At 28.1% G+C, this 21,080-nt stretch overlaps 1 protein-coding gene and 1 long non-coding RNA gene across 13 annotated transcripts; both read left to right on the top strand.

Moving 5' to 3' along the window:
- Positions 1–9,435: 9,435 nt before the first annotated feature.
- On the top strand, positions 9,436–16,393 carry LOC119669984. Of its 12 annotated transcripts, XR_005251653.1 has the most exons (12): positions 9,436–9,562; positions 11,048–11,091; positions 13,244–13,278; positions 13,967–14,082; positions 14,169–14,259; positions 14,329–14,544; positions 14,640–14,694; positions 15,103–15,184; positions 15,241–15,324; positions 15,503–15,622; positions 16,026–16,260; positions 16,382–16,393. It is a non-coding gene; the product is annotated as an uncharacterized LOC119669984 (long non-coding RNA). The 12 variants fall into 12 exon arrangements; XR_005251654.1 differs by lacking the exon at positions 13,244–13,278; XR_005251662.1 differs by lacking the exons at positions 9,436–9,562; positions 11,048–11,091 and having other exon boundaries at positions 13,174–13,278; positions 14,614–14,694.
- Positions 16,394–16,444: 51 nt separating this feature from the next.
- LOC119666668 (protamine-like) lies at positions 16,445–17,158 on the top strand (the record flags this gene model as incomplete). Its single annotated transcript, XM_038075949.1, has 2 exons — positions 16,445–16,735; positions 16,799–17,158. Coding segments are annotated over 2 exons (381 nt in total), but the record flags the coding sequence as incomplete, so codon positions are not given.
- Between the last annotated feature and the right edge of the window lie 3,922 nt (positions 17,159–21,080).

Genomic DNA, 21,080 nt, shown 5'->3' with positions numbered 1-21,080 from the left:
TACTTGCTATGGTTTTATGTAAATTACAAATAATTGAATAATTTGCTTTTGCTGCTTAATCAAAAACAGGCAAAGAAAACATGATCCTGCAAACAGTAAGTCAAATGATAAGGGTCGTCCTTCGGATAGCAGTGTCAGTACTACTCGCACTTCTCGTACTACTCATACTACATATACAATTATTTTGGGAAATGGAAAAAATTATATATAGAACAGAAACCAAAAAACAAAAAGAAGAGAAAAAAATTAAAATTAAAATGAAAATTATGTAAATTTTGGTTTGGTTTGGTTTGGTTTGGTTTTCCATTGGTAATCAAAGCAAAACAAAACAATGCCACGCGTACCAAATTTGCCTCCTGAGCACTTTTCCGATAAGCGCCTGTAATTTTGGAAAATTATACACCGACAAGTCCTTGGTGTTTCACTTGCACTGATTTCATTAGCACAGCACAAAATGAAGTATTTTGCTGATTTTGTAATTTGACTTAATTTTGTTTGTTTATTTGCCTTCGGTTTGTGCACGCAAATATTATTAATTTAAATTTGTATATTCTACTCTCAGCTTCAGTAACTAATATTCACAAAATCTATAACGTCTGGATGGAAAAAATTAAATTATTATACTTCAACAAATAGTGTAAGCACAAGATTGCTTGTCTATACTGCAAAGCAATTTAGTATCCTAGGCACTTTTTCTGGTTCAGTGAATGCGTGTACGAGTATTTTCATTTCGAAATTGAATCGATTTAAGCTCAAGAGAGTAGTGAAATTTTCACATCAATTAGCAATTAAATTCCAGGAATTTGAGAATACGGAAAATTTTCTTTTTTTAGAATTAAAAAAAAATGTCTAAGTGAGATGGATAATGTAAGGAAAAAGGTGCCAAATGTATCTACAAATATATGAAAATCATTATTTGTGTATAGTTTTTATAGAAACAGAATAAAGTGGTATCATAATCAATAAAGAAGTTAGATTTGCCTAAGAAGTTTTAAATCTACATTGAGTTCTTAGAGTTATTAGATTTAAAAAGGAGGCAGAAACTATGTCATCACGTCACTGTATCCATGAAGATTATTGTGATAAGCCCATTTTAGTTCCAAAGGCGCATATCAGGTAAAAATCATATTATGTCCCTTAAAGAGATGTCGCCTATTTCCGTTATAAGTGGATAGGCAGTTGATAAGTGCCGAAGACTGACTTTAGCGTGACTATTGCAATACCACAGAATGCGTTCTACTCTTTCCTCTTCTTCATGACAAAATCTGCAATTGTCGTCTATTATGATACCTAATTCGAAAGATGCTTCCTAACTCCGCAATGTCCAGTGAAAAACCCTGTGAGATGCCACATGCTTTTCTTATTTAACATTAGCATGCCCTGGTTCTGGATTTTCAGCGATTTCACATGAATTCTTTAGCTTGTTTGCAGGGAATTACATTATTCCAATCAGTCTGAGCTGCTCTTTGAGTATGAGTCTTTCATTAATTTTGAATTTAAACAAGCTCCATGAAAAACTGCAGAATGATATTAGACCAATATGCGACCGCCACTTGTCTAGCTAGTTCATTGACTTTCTCGATTCCCTCAAATCTGCTGTGTTCCGGGATCTACCTTAAGTGAACGCTGTTTCCTTCAACAAGATCTCTTAGAAATTGGAGGCATGCTCACACTAGTTTTGATATGTATAATATAATATTATATATAATACCATAAAAATGCAACTCTTATTAGTCTTATAATTAGACTAATAAGAGTTGCTAGAAACTTTTCACACATTTATATTTCGTTACCAAGTAAAGTTTGTAGATTTGTGTTGTGGATGGTAATATATATAACATAAAAGTTTCATTATATGGGACCACTATATTTAACTCTGAATCCATCGATATCAATTTTATCAGGAATATTCTCTTTTACACCATCTTAATTCTTAATTAGAAGTAAATATTTTGACAGTTTTTTTAAGAAAAATATATTCTTAAATCGCCAGTTTATAAGTGAATTATTTTTCATGAATTATACTTAAGTTTCAAAATTAAGTACATAATGGAGAAGAAAAAAACTTTTGTTTTTAACAAAAATATGTGTCTGAATCGGTAGTTCATATTGCAGCCATACGTTACTTTAAACCGATATGCTTAAAATTGTATACAATAAATATATCTTAACCTAAGAATATAAGTACAATCTGTGCCAAATTTTATATGAACATCTACTTCCAAACTAATCTACTCTACTGAGGTCAAACCTTATCTTTGAAAGATGAACGAACTAAAAGTACATCTTTTGAATATAAAGTCTGTTAAAACAAATTTTTCTTTTATTTCAAGGATGTGCTGTACAATTGTGACTTTTTTCTTGTTATCTTTTACAGTAAATATTTAATACAAATTTAAAAATTTAGTTTAAGTTCTTAAATTTAGTTTAAGAATTTGAATTCTTTAAGTTTTATTATAATTTTATAAACATACGAGTATATATTAAGTGTGGCGATAAACTACGAGTGCTGATAGATAGGCTCTTGTATATTTACTTATATCTCAATATTATAATAATATATGATATAATATATAATATATATATATAATAATAATATTTGACTAATTATAATTGTTAAATATTTCAATATTATATATAATATAAATTAATATAAATATAATAATATAATATAAGAATATTAAAATGTAATATAATAATGAGATAATAAATTTTATAAATAATAATAATTATAAAAAAAATAAAAAACCTAAAGTCAAAAGACCTAAAGCTCAGCAAAATTTAAAACTTAAAATAAAAATAAAATATTCATATATGATATATGTATATTGATAGAAATAAAAATGTGGTAATAAATTATTTAAATTGCAAATTTATGACTTATAACTAATCTGCAAATGTGGTATAAATATTACATGAAGTAAATATTATTTTTAATTTAAATCCTAAATATTTGTATAGGAAAGATTCCAAATAACATTTTTAATACAAAACTCCATGTCAAATCAGTTACCATTACAATAAAAAATAAAACACAGCCGAATTTTGCACATTCATATCCAGTATAGAAAAACTGTTCTATAAGCTAGATTAGATGTACAATCAAAGGATATAACACAAAGTGAAAGTAACCCCCAAAAACTTGTCTATCTTACTTATGGTCTTTACAAAGTAAACAGTATGTAAAACAGCACAAATCTAAGTTTAATAGGAAACCGCATGTATCCTTATCGCATTACACAATGCGCCGCAGACGTGGGCTCAAATATCAATACGAAATCAGCGTATCAAGGATATATCGATACTATATTTCGTATTAAAACTCACACACAATACCACAAGAAAATAACATTGATTTTTTGCAAGCCTTTGTTATGCTTGGCATGTTTCAATTGACATTTGAATGCCACTCGGCGAAAGTGGATATCCTTGACATAAGAAACGAAGATATGCGTGAAAGGATAACGCCACTTTGCAATCATTCCTTTAGCTATTTTTTTAATGGCTCAAAAGTTAAAAACAAAGGCGAACCCAATAACAAAACAATTCTGTTTTCTTTTTGTTTCAACTCGAAATTACTTTAAAGGTTTCCTGTTTTGTGATTTTTCACAAAATTACTTTAAGGATACTTTGTATTGTATTTTTTTTGTTGGCTCCTCGTCTTTTTTTTTGTTGGGTTATATATACTCGTAATTCAAAGACAATAATGATAATAATAAAACTGAGTATTACAGAAATTTGTATCCCTTTTGTTGCTTAGTGGAAACCGCCGTCAATGTCAATTTAAGCAACCGTGAAACTGCAAATTGCCAAGCGAAACGCCGTGGTGCTGGCAAACTTGCTCCTTTCCAGCACTTTTTATAGGACGTTTGTTGCAGAAAAAATGAAGAATATTCTGCCCTTCTAAATACGCAAAACATTGTCATTTTCATTTTATAGTCACGGTGGAGTGCTTCAAGTGAAAGAATTTTAATACAAAATTTTTTATTTTTACTTTTATTCATTTTTTGTACACTTTAAGGTGAATAATATTATACGTTATAAATAAAATTCCAAATTTTGTTTTTTATATTTTAAACAAATTTATTATGTCATTCTTAGTTGTTTTTTTTGCATGTCAGTTGTAACATTTTTTTCTATTTATATTTTTATTTAACTGAGCCTGAAATTAATCTCTTTATGAATAACAAATTCATCATAATTTGCAAATGTCAGGGATTAGTCTAAGCTCAGTGATGACATGTTGTCAGCATATTTTAAATCAATATATCAAAAAATTATAAAAACAAATACATACAAGCATAAAGGCAAGATGTGATGTATATAAATATAAAAAGGGAATGAGCCAAAATATTTATAGCATTTGACTTTAGAACCTTGAAAGGTCTATCAAAATGTTATAACACTAAATTTCTTATCGTTTTCTTCTCTGGAATTTAAATTGAGTGTCACTTTTTCTTGTGCCAGTGGCAACATGTGCGTTCTTTAAGTAACTAAACAGTATACATGTATATATATATATAAGAATATATGGTACTTAGTTTAAAATATAGAAAAAAAGCTAAGCAATTCAGTGTTTATATATAAACATATGTATGAAAGTAATATTAATTTCAACTGCTTCCTTAAGTTTATTATAAAACTGACGACAAAGGAGCAAAATTTAACATGACAATTCCTACAATTTTTCAAACAGAAGTGCATGGTTTTGCAATATGTACCAATTTCATTATAAATTTATATTCTGATACCTAGGCAGCTATAAACTCTCTATACTTGTAAATCACCACATATTCAAGCTCGTCAGATTCTACAATACTCTCATATCTGTGTTGGGTACTATGCAATCAGTAATTTTCATTTGGTATCCAGATTATAAGAGCTCCGGCGATATCAAAACAGCTGGCAAGGTTTTAAAGAAGGATATATTATTTCTCTTCATTGGACCCGATCATTTTTGCGGGATATCTGCTCACTAAACTGAATCAGTACTTAAAAACATATAATATAAACTGAGGTGGGCTCAAAAACATAAAACAGTTTAAACACCTAATTTGACAAATTTCTCAATCACTATATGATCTTAAATTAATAATTGGATTGTTTACTAGGCATGTTTTAGATCAACTACCATCTTTCAAAAATGGGAATAGAGAATGTCAATACTTTATTCGATTTTTATTGAATCGAATAAAGTCTGGAATCTGAAATTAAGAGGCTTTATAAGGTATATCAACTGTTTTATTTTATTCAGGTTAATGCAGTAGACTTTCTTCAAAGATAGGAAAATAGATCTCTTTTTAGAATACACTGTGTACTGTTATCTCTTCTTAGAAATAAACAATACTGCACTTGTGCTAAAAACACTGTATTCTTTTATTGGACTTTAACTTTTTCCTTTATACGGGAAAATACTGCACTTATCGGGTTAAACTGAAAACTTTGACTTTTTTGTGTTATCCCTTTTATGCATACATATTTCTTTTCGATAAGAATTGTGTCAAACCAAATTGTTTATTCTCATTTTTGTTTTGCATATGATGGAGGATAATAAGTAGTCTAATATTGGCTTAAGCGGGAACAATGGCCTCTGCTTTCAGATATTGAGGTTTTAACTTACATCATATTTGCGGATTATTTTTTTTTGTAAATCTAATGACTTAAAAAAGCAGAGTGACATTAATGAAATACAAGGGTGTTGGGTAAATAATTAGATCCCGTACGTTCGAATAGGTTTTATGTTGACTTAATATAGGAAAATTTTATTTCCCGGGATAATTGAAAATATTGGCTCATTGGCTGTTTATATAAATAAATTCATGAGTAGTTAGTACTCCCCTTTATGGGTAACAGACAATTGTTTACTGAGACACATTCGTGTAGTGGATGTGTAACCTGGTCTGTAATTCATAGGTCATCTGAGTATATAATACAAATCCCAGTACACTACGTTGTGGTGCTCCAGAGTGCTTTTTTTTTATAGATGTAAGCTTTTCATTTATTTTTACTATAAAATAGCTCTCAGATATATAAAAATTGATAGGCTTATAGATTTATAGTTTTTAGGCTGAAAGATAAGATGATTTTACTAGAGTGTGACAAAGTCTTGTCGGTGTAAATCGTACAGAGTATCTGGTTTTCAAGTGTTTTTTCGATCATTCTGATGTGATTGATCTACTATGTCGTTTTCCTTTTAAAAGTTACATACACTTACTATGGTCCTGATGAGTCTAATGTGATCAACAATCTTCATTGACATAAACACTTTCATCACAATTGATGGTAATAATACTATATAATATATTCTACTAATTTTCAGATAAAATATTGGATCGACTACATGTTTGTTCGCCATTCAATCATGCCCTCATGCATAAATAATGAACAGACATATATGTGTATGCACATAGTTCTTACATTGCTTATTTATTTTAAAATTGTATATACTTTAAAATTTTTATTTCTCAATATACGTACTGTTAAAGCAATTTTGTATTGACATTTTTTTAATTTTTCACTTCACTGAATTATTTGAAGTAATTTTTTTTGTGGAAGTTTGTTATATTTGGTTTTTCTTTTAAATTTGTTTATATTGAAAAAGACAAGGCAAAGGTGAAAAGTGAATGAAAAGTGTATTAGATTTATATAATATTTACCCAATGAAAATAAGAGAGTACATACCTATTGCAATACATAAAAGTATATTGATTTAACAGAGATGAATAGAGTTGCATTCATTGATAGAGTCCTGAAATTATTTGCAAAAACTGACAGACTCTTATAGAGTAGGCAATTTCCAAAGAACAATACCAAATCTTTTAAAACTTATAATTATATATTTTTATTTTGATTCTCACACTATAACAATTCATCTAAATAACAATGAGGTATTTACACTAGGTTCTTCAATTATATCAATTATATTAAATTTGAGATTGCTTTTCAAATCTGTTTGAATTGATTTCAGTTAATTTATTTTACATACGAACAAGTATTGGTTACTGAAAGTACAATTCAAATAATAATTATACAATTAATAGAGCCAACAGAAAGGACTTAAGACATAAAACTCCTTCTAAAATTAATGGTCAAACAATAGATTTCAACAGATGAACTGATTCTATGAAAGCACACAAAAGGTAAATTAAACAAAGCAAAGGCATACTAGTTTCCAAAATCTGACATTCTAGACAACAATTTGCAGTGTGTCCTGTACGCAGGATAATTGTAAGTGGAAATAAATCGTATACAAGCAAACTCAATTAAAATGTTTCTCATTCAAACCACTCAGCATTTCGAAAAGACCATGACACTCCATAAAAGCTGAAAGAAACAATTCAGCGTACCAAAGTAAACATTGGCAGTGCTAGTGTGAAACAATTTTTGAAACCATACTCCGCACGCTCTTAACACTTGTACACCTCCAGAAGGGGCTTCGATACAAAATTTGCTTTAAGTGTGATTGTTTAGCTGGAATCACGAAAATACAAAATCGCCCACTTCAATGGATACGCAGGAAAACCACATTATGCCGGAGACATGCACTGTCAGATTTCATTAATTATCGATACGCGCTTTGCTTTTGAAAAGTCACCAGCAACCACCACTTACACTTCCACCACTGCAACGCATTGGTATCAACGGTAGCATCCAACTCCCGAATGAACCTAAAATATATACGAGCAACTGTATGCACAGATATGTATATTTTAATGTATAAAAAAGAATGTGAGGCTGTTGCTGTGGAAGACCCGCTTTCATTTGAAAAAGCCCTGGAATGAGAATTGTGGTTCCAAATGCAAATGAAGCGCGTGATTTTAGTGCTGTGCCCAGTTCCCAACAAACCACTTTCTCCCATTTCGTGCTCTGTGTCAATTTCACTCTTCACTCTAACTCATTTGCTGTCAAACTGACAGCTACATTGTCAGTCAGGCTTTTGTCTAATGGCATTCCAAATTTGGCTAGTCTACCGTATTGTGCGGTGTTGGATTGCTGTTGTTTTGCGTATCGCTCCGGCAAATACTCCATGCAGATTTTTAATGAAATTGTTGGTGGCACGTATAAAAGAGCGCAGGGAATTTATTGTCTTAATTATACTGTTGCTGAAAATAAAATTTTATCGTGTTTTTTTTTGTTAAAACATTTTCATCTAATTACATAAGTACCAAATGAGTTCTTTAAAATTTAATGAGCATTTTCCGGATAATGATTTTTTATTGACAAATCATTGTTTTAACTTGAAGAGGAGGAATAAATTAAAATTGATTTTCAATTAGGATTTGCTTTAATAGCAAAGCTATCAAAACTCCAAATATATTATACTATATGCAAATCATCTTTTCTTTTCAATGAATATAAAAATGGGCCGAAATTTACATAATGAGTTGTCCTTTCATATATGAAAGTGCGTAAAGTGAAAACAAAACTTTATATGGGTAAATTTTTATTGTTAGGTTAGGTGAAGTGGAGGGAGACACGAGTCGTTTTCAATTAGCTAAAAAGCAGTTTTTATTCCACAATTTTTATTGTTAAGTTATTAATATAATTTTGGAACTTAATAACAGAGAAATTAATAATAAATAATATTGATATATAAACGGTAAGAAAACGTTTCTTATATCCTAATAAGGTATGTCCTCTTTACTTTAACATTAAATAATTATTATTATTATTAATAATAATTAAATAATAATAATGATAATGATGAGCTGTATCTGATTTGACAAATATAAATAAATATAAATAAATAAAATATAAATAAATATAATATAAATATTTTTTTTTAAATAAAAAAAATACAAATAAAAATTTTTATCGTCTTTAATCAAATTTCAACACTTCAAAGAATAGTGCTGAATATAAAAAAGTAACATTTCACAATGATTAAGTTAATTAAGTTATATAGCTGTGGTTTATGCATTAGTTTTAATTAATAATATGCTAAGTGTGAGGTTATTGTTATGGTTTATGAGTTCGATTTAATTTATAATAGAAATAGAAAGTTTGTTTAAATATGAACAAAGCGATTATCAAAACTTAATTTTAAATAACTCAAATTAAGTGTACATTGGTTCACAGACGAAACTGTGGTTTATATTTGACTGGGTTTAATTCCCGAAACTTGCCGTGCTCATTTGTCATATAATATGACCTTTGGACAAGAGTGACCATATTATTATTGGACAAGAAGGTTCTTTTTAAATTTTATCGAAATATTATATTCGTGAATATGATGTCCGAGTTTCCTTTCAATACATAAAAACCATGTCGACAAACTTATCGTATAAAATTTGTAATCACAATAATCTAGAGTTTATAATAAAATTACTATATCATTTAAGTTTTTAATCTGTATATCTTTGAAAAATTTATTTACTTAATATAATTATTATCTATCAAAGTATATATTATTTTAATTAGTTCATAAACGTTTCATTTTTTTGTGCTAGAAATAATTTTTTTAAATTAAAATTTTGAATAATTATTGACAAAACGAAAGTCGTTATTTGTGTGTAATTTGTAATAAGTGAATGTCTTGCAAATTTTGGCACACTTCTTTTAGGTGAGTACTAAATTTTAATTACTCCTAATATAAAATATAAAGTTTTTATTACAATTGAAAATGTCTAAAGTTCTTAGTCATTTTTTATTTATTTTATACTTCTGAGTTTTGTTATCAATAACTGCCACTCATATTGAGACAGTTGTGCCGAATCATTTTATAAAATTCTCCTCTAAATCTCAGTATAAAGTGTATATAGGGAACACTCATAATCATATCTAAGTTCAGTAACATGAAGTTACATAGAATTTACCAGATACAGGGCCTGATACCTGAAGAATGCACTCGAATTTCACCAAAAAATGTGAAGTTGAAATATATGTGAAAAAAAATATTAATTTTTTTTGACAGCAAATTTTTATAAAATTTATTTAGTAAAAAAATGTCAATAATCATTATCAGACAAAATAATTATTTTTAATATTAGAATTACAATTTTTATTAAACATTTTAATCTATTAATGACCGATGTGGTCATTTGACATTTGACTGTTGGTGTGTGCTAATGAAAACATTATTGACATAATCCAATGCTTCGAAAGCAAAGACTAGTTGTAATTAGACTAATTGTAAATATTCCATTTTTATTAGATGTGTTAGCCTCGATCGCGATCTAGAACAATACTTTATCAATGAAACCAAAGAAAACGCTTAAATAATAAATAAACACTTTTACATCATGTTAATGTTGAAGCGTTCAACATACAACGTTGGTTTTTTCTAAAATAAGTTCAGTCTATAATTCAATATCATTCCCTGGAATGAATCGTTCCAACTAAAGAGACTAAAGTTGTATAATGAAACCTACGAATTTTAATTAATACGCCATAAAATTAACTAGTTAACTAGTGAATTAATTAAAATAATCAATGACGATTCTTATAGTGTTATAGTTCTTATAGTGTTTTTTATTTTTTATACATCACATCACATATAAATATACATATATATTCCTTGATTATCACAAACCTATTTCAAGAGATAATTCAGAGCTGAATTAATTTGAAAACTTTTCTCCAAAGTATAACTTCTAATTGATATTATCATCAATATAGTCTTCAAAATTTCATTTTATCATAAACTTATAAGGAATCTTAGTTTAGGTGACGAAACCTATAAAGGTTCCTGCGTGTAGGTTAGGCTAACCTATTAGGAATCTTAATGTGATCAAAATCATAATAATGTGATGGGCTTTAAAACTACCATATAATCTCCATCATAGTTTGTACTTGTATCAGGTCTTAATCATACAGTGTAAAAGTAAACTTTCGAATTTCTAATCTCTTTACCCTTAAAAATTTATTAGTATATATAATACATAAAGGTTAATATTATTTTTTAAAATTTAGTTATTTATTTTTCTTGCTCATTTGTGTTTCAATTTTTGTGCTGGAACATATTTTTTAATTTTCAAAAATATTTATAACTTTAGTGAATTTAAAATTTTGAACTATTTTGAATAACACGAATATTTTTTGTGTGTAGAACTCGCAGTAAGTGTTAGAAAATTTTTGGAAGAATTTTTCAAGGTGAGTACCAAAACTTAATGAAATCTTATAATTGTTTAGTTTTTATTACTAATCAAGAGAATCAAGAATCAAGAGAATTTTAGTAATAATATTATTTTATTACTAATCAGGAGAAATTCCATTTAATATATATTTCTGAGACCATCTTTGTTTTATCCACCACTACTCATGAGATAGTTGCTGCAAAGGAAATGCTATACAGGACTCTAAATTTCCGCATCACATGTATATTGAGAAAAAAATCATTCCAAATATGTTTATTTTAAGTTTATATAGGCTCAGTTTGAAAGGTTTAAAGTATATTTTGCAAGAAAAGGCACATAAATAGCGATACCACCAAAAAAAATTTGTTGTCAGTAATATATGCGAAAAAAATTTTTTTGACAGTAAATACTTAGAATTTTAATTCAATCATATAATATAAAACGAAATAATTTTTGATAAATATTCTGTCTAATGAACTTCAGAAAAGAATTTTTTTCCGGAACCTATCCCCTGCATGTTTAATTCAAATTGTATACGTTTTATATTAGGCATGTTCTTTTATAAACATACATTAAGACTGAAAAGTTTTCGGAAATTCTCATTTAAAATTCGCGCGCTGTATATTTTTCGATATTTTAAGTTTATGTAGTTTGGCAGCACTGTCCTTAATTACTATGCCAAAAATGAGCTCGATCTGTCAGACAGTTCGTTTACGGCAGCTGTTGAAACCAGTTCACCTCAGTAGTGCGTTGCGAAATGTCTTCGACGGTCGTACGACCGTCCTGGAAGGCTTTGTACCACTCATAAACTTGAGTTTTCGATAAAACTGATTCCCCATAAGCCTTTTGTAGCATTCGCAACGATTCTGCACACGAAATTTCGTTCGAAACACAAAATTTGATGCAAACTCTTTGTTCAATATTTTTTTCCATTGTTTTTTTCGCAACGCCCTACTGAGGTGAACTGGTTTCAACAGCTGCCGTAAACGAACTGTCTGACAGATCGCGCTCATTTTTGGCATAGTAATTAAGGACAGTTTCTGCCAAACTACATAAACTTAAAATATCGAAAAATATACAGCGCGCGAATTTTAAATGAGAATTTCCGAAAACTTTTCGGTCTTAATGTATAACAAAAGAACAACCGCTTATTTTAAAAATAACATATGAGACAACAATACTGCTGGCTTATTTAATCCAACTTTTTTGAAACCGCTTAACTAATAAGCAGCTTAAATCGCATGGTTGCCAAGACTAAAAATTTGTGAATGATTTTTTGTAGTAATTACAAAATTTACAGTTAACTGTCATGTTTTTGTTAGTTGTTATTTTTTCAACTTAAAAAATTATTATTCATTTTCGAAACTAGTTTCGCAAAAATGTGTATTTGCATACATAAACCTGTCAATCTGTATAAGAACAAGGATTTCCAGTTTTTCCAGAGTTGCCGTCGCAAATAGTACTTATTTTATGTTCTTTTGCGATATTCTTAAAAAAGAAAAGACCTATTAATAAAACATATTTTATTTAGATTTTTAATTATTGAATAATTTATAATTATGCACATTTTGAACTATATAGTCCTTACTTATTTTTAGGCCGTCGCTTGACATAACATATATGAGTAAAACATATTTTTAATCCACACTACTTTTGTCTATTTGTTATTGAAATACCAAAATTATTTAAATATTTAGTTTTTTCGAATATCGTAGTACTGCCTATGATTAGTAAAATGGGTTTGAAAGGCTTTCTCCAAATTCATGCTAATTATACTTTTTAAACATTGTGGTTATCAATACTATTCCATTGTTCCACTAATTCAATTATAAACATGTTAACAAATTTTATTTACTCTTGATTACAGTAATATACATGGCATATTGAAGTTCTATCAATATCGATAATTGTTTAAATCAACTCTTAATCAGATAGTGTAAACGTAGTTATTATACACACAATATAGTTAAAATTACTTGACTATTTAAATTTTTAATCCGTCTATCTTTGAAAAGTTTCATATAATTTATAATGTTATTTAATATTTTTTAAATTTTAGTTATTAAGTTTTTTAGTTCGTGAACGTTTCACTTTTTGTAATAGAAAATATTTTTTAATTTTAATTTATTTCACAAAATAATTTTAAAAATATAAATATTTGTGTGTAGAATTGGTATCAAGTGAATGTTCGTATTTGTTTTCGGTGAGTACTAAAGTATCTAAAGTAAATTATAATTACAACTAGTAATCTTATGTCTATTTTGTACTTTTTTATATATACTTTTATCTGCCATTCTTTATAAAACAGTTCTATGCAGCTATATAAAATTAACTTAAATAAGCGGTATTTAGATAATTTTTTGCAAAAAGTAAAGAACTTACGTCTTTAGGAAAAATTTTGAAAGTTCTAGCGAAAATATATAAAAATATAATTTTTTGACAGTAAAAATTTTAAATTGTCAAAAAAATTTTCACAATAAAATATTTCTATTCTTCTCTACTCTCAATTAGAGAAGAGAGAAGGGAAGGGAGTTCTCAATTATGGTAAACAACATAGTGGTTACTTAAGAACTAACGCATAAACCAAAGCTATATAAGTTAGCTTAACTATTACAGATTAATGTTTTCTTAAGAAAATTTAAGTTTATGTGTATGTTAATAACGCAAAATTGGCGTGATCAATCTTCATATAGCTGTCAGTATAATATGACAGTCTTAATCATGACTTATACAATTTATTTAAGTATCTAAACGTCTTTCAATATACATTTGTAAATGCTTTGTCGTCTTAATCGGTATATCATTGAAAAGAAACATGTCAATTCTTTTTTTGTTTAAACTTTATAAATTGAAACTTAATTTTTTATTTTCATTTGATTGTATTATTTCAGGTCTGAAGTTTAATATTTGAAATTTTGAAGTTCGCCGTTTTGGACTTACATTTTCTCTTACTTTAAATTATTATTTGAACCTGTCTTATCTATAAGTTCCAGGAACACAGTAATAAGTAAGTAAATATGTAAGTAAGTAATAATGCAAAACACTAATTTAATAATTTAATTTAATAATTAATATATTCGCTCATAATTTTAGAGATCTTAATACTGCGATAGAGTGTGCTCTTGTGTGAACTGAGGTTTGGAAACAAATCATTTAACTAAACTAATAAGTTATTCTTAATCTTGTGAGTATACTGATATGTTATTTTGTATATATAATTGAATTATCGAAAATAAACAAATGATTGATTTAGAAGATTTTAATCCTCAGACAGTACTTGAAAACTGAAGTGTTTAGAGATCTTCAAATTGCGATATAGTTTTCTACTGTGTGTACTAAGAAGGTTTGGAAACAAATCATTTAACTGATTTAGAGATCTTCAAATTGCGATATAGGTTGCTACTGTGTGTACTAAGAGGGTTTGGAAACAAATCATTTAACTGAACTAATAAGTTATTCTCAAGTTCTTGTAAGTATACTGAAATATTATTTAGTATATATAATTAAATTATCATAAATAAACAAATGATTGATTTAGATTATTTCAATTGAATAAAATTTCAGACTTTGTTCTTGTCACAACACCTCAATCCTCTTACAGTACCGGGAAACTTTGATTGTAAGTATCTTATCCTTAAAGTTCTATATGTTTAATTAATTATATTTAATTATTAAGATTTATTAATGTATTATAAATGAATTTTCAAGGTATTATAAATAAATAAATAACACCGGTATAATAATTGTTATTAAATAGTAATTATATATTTTATATAATAACATACATATAATAAAATTAATATATATTATGAATACTTATAATTAACTAGTATCTGGCTTAACTATCAAGATGCAGTATTCATAATATCTTTGATTAGTTGTTGCTTTAAAGGCATCAACTAAAGGATCAATATTTTTTATTTTAAACATATTTCTGTACTTCACATTCTTTATTATAATTCTATAAGAAATAAGATATATATTAAAAAAACGTTAAACGATATTATTCCAATTTTAATTAATTCAGGATAGTTCACATAACGTTTGAGGACTTGGCGTGCTTATTATAATATTTGACTTGTGTACGAAATCATAGTTTTCAAAACTAGGTAATATAACAAATATAATATGAAATTTAATATGATAAGATTGTTTAATTTCACAGATATCTTAACAGTTATTGGACTTTAAGTGTTCGTGGACAATATTCGGTGATTCGCTTTACTAAGGATTTTTGGCAACAACTTTCGTAAGTTAATAATTAAGAGATAATTTAAGAATTTTGATATAACGTCTTGATGTGACACGAACATTTTATAATATATTAATTCTAAAGGAAGCCAAAATAAAATTTAATAACATTAATTAAAATCAATTTAATTTTAAACAAATCTAAGGACAAATAACAATAAATTTTTTAATTTTAGAGATATTTCATAAAGCGGATGCGTTTTTTCAATCATTAGTGTCAATGAAACTGACTAGTCAGTCAAGTTTTAATGATAATTGAATTTGATTGACGTATATAAGACCACCGTGGAAATATCGTAAGTAAATTTTTAATATTATTATAAGCTCATAAAGCTAAATTGCTATAAGATTGGTTAAATCATGAATATATTTCTAGTACAAGTATATATATAATATATCTAGTATATATATAAAATATATATAGTTCAGTTGTGTATTGAGGTACAATATAATTTTGACGTACTATCAATACGGATTTCGAGAATCGTTAATAAGCCTCATACTTCCTACTTAAACACAATTTATTAAGAACTAATTCTAGCAAGAATGCGGCGGTCATAAATTGTCATTATTTTTAAGTTCTAAAAATTACAAAAAAAAAAAAATCTAGAAGTAAAGCAAAAAAAAATTAAAAACCAAATAAAACAAACAAAATCAAACAAATTGAAATGAAATTGACTTTATTTCACTTTATTACAGAAAAGTTGAGTTAGACGACGTATGGTTAACCTAATAGAGTTCGGTTTTTGAGACGAACATGGGCTGCGCGAAGAAATGTCCAAAAAAAAAGCCGAAGCCGGACGATAATAATCCATTTCTCAATTTTCTTAGGGAGTATTCTAAGAAACAATGCGGAAAAACGGCAATTCAAATTGTAATTGCTGGGGCAAAGAGATGGAACTGCATGTCCGAAAAAAATAAGAATAAGTACAAGGTAACATAGTTCCAATATCAAAAAATATTTACATTCTTATCTTTTACAACAATTTGTAATATATATTAATTTGTGTAATTGCTATATTATATTATACAATATTTTCTCTTTGCATCGGAAGTGTCCACAAAAGAAAAAAAATCCATGTGCGAAAAAAAAGAAAAAGACTTGCCCGCCCAAAAAAAAAGCCTGCCCTAAGAAAAAGAAGAAAGCTTGTCCGAAAAAAAAGGCTTGTCCCAAAAAGAAAAAAGCGTGCCCTCCAAAAAAAAAGGCTTGTCCCAAAAAGAAAAAAGCGTGCGGTGCAAAAAAGCCTAAATGTACTAATCCAGGACCAATAACTAATAACGCGTATTTAAACTATATACGTACTTTCCGTCGTAAAAATTGTGGTCTTGAACCGAGAGAAATTATTAAAAAAGCAGCTAAGTGTTGGTGTAAACTAACACCAGAGCAACGCCTTCGTTATCAAAAGCAGGTATGCATATCAATATATAAAAGTTGTAGAATCCATTTATATTATATATTTATTTATTATTAGGCCTGTCAAGTTACGACCTCCTGTCGCAAGAAGAACACTCAACTGTGCAAATGCGCAAGGAAGTCAAAGAAGAAGAAGTCATGCTCTTAGAATAATTTATAAATATCATTTGTGTGGTAAACACAAAATATATGTCAAGATGTATATGAGATAACATCTCATATTATCTGATGTTAATGAAAATTTAATGAATTTTTGACTTATAAAACCCACAAATGATATAATTCGTAACAATCGGCCATGACAAAAACTAGGCATATGTAGATACATATGTCGATGGTGCTACATATTGCACGAATGTACAAACTGATGTAGCCTTCACAAACTACCTACCAACTGTACGACTAAACTAAAACGAAACTGGGAATGTAAAGAAAAATATAATGGATTGAATATGGAATATCGTAAATTACAATTAACTAACCTAAGCAAAACTAACTAAATTTATGTAGAAAATAATTTATTTTTTAGTATATTTATTTTAATTTTAAAATTATATTGTGTATATGTAGTGTTGTATATGTGTGTATTATAATTAGCATATATTTTTTACAAAATTTTATTGTGAAAAAAATTGTTCATGTATATAAATTTAACAATATAAAATGAAGAAATTTCAAGTTAACAAAAGAAACTAATGGCTTTTCCTTTAACAAAATTTTTATAAAAAAATTACACTCAATATTCAATTTGATAAGTGATATCCAATTAAAAAGTTTTTTTTTCTCTAAAATTGCTCTTCCTTTTTTTAGGACTGTTAACTTGCACTTCCTAGTACATACATTACATATATTATTTATTTTAAATTCTCTATTTTGTTGTGTAAGAATTCAATTACTAATGTTACTTTTAAATTTATTCTAATTGAACTGCAGATTAAGCGTCGCAAAAAGAGACTAGGATTTAAGACATATGATTTGTTAGGACAAATCAAGTCCCAGTTCTATAAAATGTTTTGAACTTTAAAAGGCTTCTTAAAAGAAATCATTAAAACTGTTTCTAAAGACCTAAATTGATAGAATCAAACGAAAAGAAAAAGTATTGAAATTGTTTATTAATTTAAAAATATTTGATTTTCTGATTACTTTGAGAAGTATATTAATGTTCCGACTTTTGTAGTGTCGGATATTATCAGAATAAATACTATAAAATATCGTTAACATTTACACATAAACCTGAGCTTTCATTATCTGGCGATGTTTCCTAAAACTTTGGTCCTAGGTATTAAAAATTGTTCAATGATTTTAGTTACGTATATAAGATGTTATTCACATTTTGTTATTTTATTCATTTCTTATATCTTTTAATGCCTAGTTATGCCCACTAATTAAGATTTCTATTATTGTTGTGCTATAGCTTTCAGTCCTTTGTGCCCTTTATGGACACACTCAGCACTGCTAATGTTTGCTTCCTGCGCACACCTGTAGTAGTTCTACGATGTGTAGTTAGAACTCGTTTTATAAAAGTTATTGAATAAATTATTTATTTCTCATAAAGGTAAGGATATATTGTTTTTGTCGAACCATATGTGGGTTTTGGGTCAGCAACCAAGTGTGTTCCTTTTTCCTGACAAATTTGTGTTCGTGCTCATTACATGTAATTCTAGTATGCCCCGGAAGCAATGAAATAGATATATTATTTATTTCGCCAAGTATATTCAACTTTTTTGGACTATGTTTAGTAGTATTGATATCACTTTAGTGACATCAGTTTATGTACTTTAGTGGTTGTCTAGCTATCAGTGCATATAGATATTTCTTGACTACTGTAATTTCGTCCAGAATCACATATATTTCTGCTTCGAAGATAATTGTTTCTTGTGAGGATTTCGAGTATCTCATATTCTGATAAAACTACTGTTTTGGCTTCTTTGAAAGTGAATGATCCGCTTTGGTATCATGTTGTCACATTCCACTTTAATTTGTGGAAAATCCAGTTGCCAACCTGTTTTTAACTGTTTTATGAAACTAAAGTTTAGATGAATCATGTTCCTCGCCATTAATATTGTAAAAAATTATTAGATACGTATCTTAAAATTCTTACGGTTTACCTAACTGCCTGAATGATCATTATCATTAAACATCCATATAATATCTTACTTTGCTTTTCACTGAATATAAATTATGAAGAGGTGCACATTCCAAAGGAAATGCGGAGTTGAATATTGTTATTCAACTCCGCATTTCTAGTTTACACATAATCTATCTAGTCCTTGTAATTTAGTAAGTATGTTAAACATGATTTTTTGCGTGTGCAACTCTTGTAGGCCTTTACATTATGAATACGACGACTGCTTTATTTGGTATATTTTCAATATACCTCCTCAATTTTTTGCTGCAATAGATTCGCATATCAAAAACGCTAACGAACTTCCAAGCATTAAGCTTGATGAATGTTAGGTACTGGTTCAACGATTTAATACAATTTTGGTTAAGATCACAATAGATCTATATTATATCTATTGTCAGTAACACTATCAATCGATTTAAGAAATATCTGCTAATTGGTTACATATGATAGTTACGCTATCGGTATTTCAAAAATTCTTTGAAGTGTTTGTCTTCACATTTCTTTTTATTGGATTAATTAAGATTTTTATTAGTGCAATAAAAAAACAGGAAAGAAGAAAAATCAATTTTTTCAGCAATCTAGATTTACCTTTAGCTACTATTCTTGAAAGTATTAAGATTTGATATATTTTAAAGACACGGAAATAAGCATTATCATACGAAGGCATAATAAGGTTCAGTTTTTAAAAATAAAATTTTCGACAGCAGTGGAGGTTTTTTTCATTTTTTTTAATAATTAGATAACTCTGTTTTTTTTATTCTAATATCTTTCTATATTTTTTGTAAGTTTCATATATATATACCACATATTCCTTTTGTTAAATTTATTCTGAAATTTCAATATATAGTATACCTATATAGCAAATAATGTACAAACTTATAACGATTAAGTTTTTGTTTTTTACCAGAATTTAAGATAAATTGAATTTACATTGCCATATTTGATTCCCCATTTTGCATGCCGTTTCGCTTAAATGATGCCACCAGAAAAGTACGAGAGCACTTTTGCCCTTAAACCTAAATACCAATCCGCAAACAAATAAACTGAAAGGAAAACCACGTTTGCAGGGCAGGCAAGCAGTGCTACCAACATACAATCCCGCACTTAGAACGTACATATTAATGGACAATTGACCCTCATCAGCTGTGCGGTATATGCAAGACCAGGCTGCTTAATAGATCCGCTTCAACTGAATGCGTATGTCGGCTGGTGTGCAGGTGTGTGTGTATAAACACAAACATCTAAGTAAACGTTACACATGTGTACGTGAATCCGCATGATATAGCATATGAAGAGCGGCTTGGGAGCTTGTGTATGAGTGCCAAGAGGCTTTTAAAATAATTGCATACGTATTTGAAAATTTCCGGTTTATATTAGTGGCGGTAGCGGCATTGCGGGCACATATCCACGCCTGAATCTTTCCCTTGTGAAGGAAATTTTATAACTGAATTAAATTATCCTTTTGTAAGCGTCTAACATTAGTGCAGTGCCTGAGCATATGGATCGCAACGCTTCGGCGGGTGGATTTCGTATCTTGGCATTTTAAATATTTTTATTTTTTATTTTTAAATTTACACAATACACAAAATATATAATATTGTATTAAGGGAATGTCTCTGCATTTGAGGCATCATATTAAATTATATGTTGTTCATTATGTAAATTAGAACACATTGAAAAACCTAAGGGGAAATAAATCAAGTGACTGTTTTAGAATTTTAAACAAGTAGCAATAATTTTATAAGAGAAAATGCTTAAAACTGAAACTCGGAATTTATTACTCTTGCTCTGAATTACATGTAAATGCATCATAAGGATTACTTAATGAGTATGACTTTGTGGTAAATATAATTTCTTTATTGTAAGTAACTTTTGATTCGGGATGAGATGAAAAGTTGCAAAGGGTACTAATAAATAGTTGAGTTAAAAGTTAGAAATTAAAAGGGGATAAACCTTGACAATATGTTAGGTATCCCGTGTTGATGTGACTGTACATATTATAACAATTTAAATTATTATGATTTTAATTATTAATATGGAATGAAACTAGAAATGCTAAAATCAAAATAATAGTTGGGAAGATAAAAACAATCATTGCCGAAAATAACTCAATCCACTTTGTAATTTACATTGAAGCAATATTTCGAGGGATGATCATTTATCAATGCCCAATTGACAACTCTGTCTTCATATAAAATTAAGTTTCTGCAAC

Source organism: Teleopsis dalmanni, chromosome 1 (genome assembly GCF_002237135.1).
Source record: "Teleopsis dalmanni isolate 2A chromosome 1, ASM223713v2, whole genome shotgun sequence".
NCBI classification, from domain to species: Eukaryota; Metazoa; Arthropoda; class Insecta; order Diptera; family Diopsidae; genus Teleopsis; species Teleopsis dalmanni.
The sequence above is the reverse complement of the archived record's forward strand: the minus strand, read 5'-3'. Positions and strand labels throughout refer to the sequence as shown.